At 37.0% G+C, this 803-nt stretch overlaps 1 protein-coding gene across 5 annotated transcripts in view; it reads left to right on the top strand.

Moving 5' to 3' along the window:
• The window catches only part of LOC122713100 (nose resistant to fluoxetine protein 6-like), a 9328-nt gene that overhangs the window by 6353 nt on the left and 2172 nt on the right, over nt 1-803 (top strand). For all 5 annotated transcript variants that reach the window (XM_043933264.1, XM_043933247.1, XM_043933272.1 and 2 more), the window contains 2 exons: nt 351-511; nt 592-757. In XM_043933264.1, the coding sequence (XP_043789199.1) occupies nt 351-511; nt 592-757 (327 nt within the window). The remainder of the gene's footprint in view (nt 1-350; nt 512-591; nt 758-803) is intronic.

Genomic DNA, 803 nt, shown 5'->3' with positions numbered 1-803 from the left:
AGAGAGAAAGAGAGAGAGAGAGAGAACGATAATTTTTTTTTCATTTAAATGAAAATAAATAAATAAATGATAGAGAGAGAAAGAGAGAGAGAGAAGAAAGAACGATAATTTTTTTTTCATTTAAATGAAAATAAATAAATAAATGAGACAGAGAGAGAGAGAGAGAGAAAGAGAGAGAGGAAGCAAAGGACGACGATTCATTTAACGTTTTTCAACGTTATCAAAAACGAATGAAAAAAATTGTTCGATGACTGATGGATAGTGGAGATTCGATATTCACGTGGGGCGATTGATGTAATTAATACTTGAATCCGTTGATTTCTATATATCCGATTAAATTTACGTTCAAGATGGCGTGCAATCCCTTGACGATCACCCTTAGAATAGCGACTATGTACACGGACTCGTTCTTATTGTTCAGCGGCACGTTAACATCTTTTAACATGATGCACGAGTTGACCGTGACAGGTGAAATTCGATGGTTCAGGCGGCTTGTTTCCAGATACGTAAGGTAAGCGATCGTTGAATTTTTTAGGAAGCGAATTTTGAAATTGACGAAAATTGAAAAGAAGAGTTTCCACTGTTCCTTAGGCTTACCCCGATGTTGTTGGTAGTCGTGCTTTATTACGCGTACGTGATGGAGCACAGTGGGTCGGGCCCAGAGTGGAACATCATCGTGAAAAACGCTGATCTTTGTAAAAACACCGGTTGGATGAATCTCTTGTACGCGCAAATCGCCTTACCCTTCGAGGATCAGGTGAAAAATTTTAATTTACAAATGCATATATATATATATATATATA

This window comes from Apis laboriosa, unplaced genomic scaffold, assembly GCF_014066325.1.
Source record: "Apis laboriosa isolate Shangri-la unplaced genomic scaffold, ASM1406632v1 scaffold112_cov148, whole genome shotgun sequence".
NCBI lineage: Eukaryota > Metazoa > Arthropoda > Insecta > Hymenoptera > Apidae > Apis > Apis laboriosa.
This window is presented reverse-complemented; position numbering and strand designations above follow the sequence as displayed.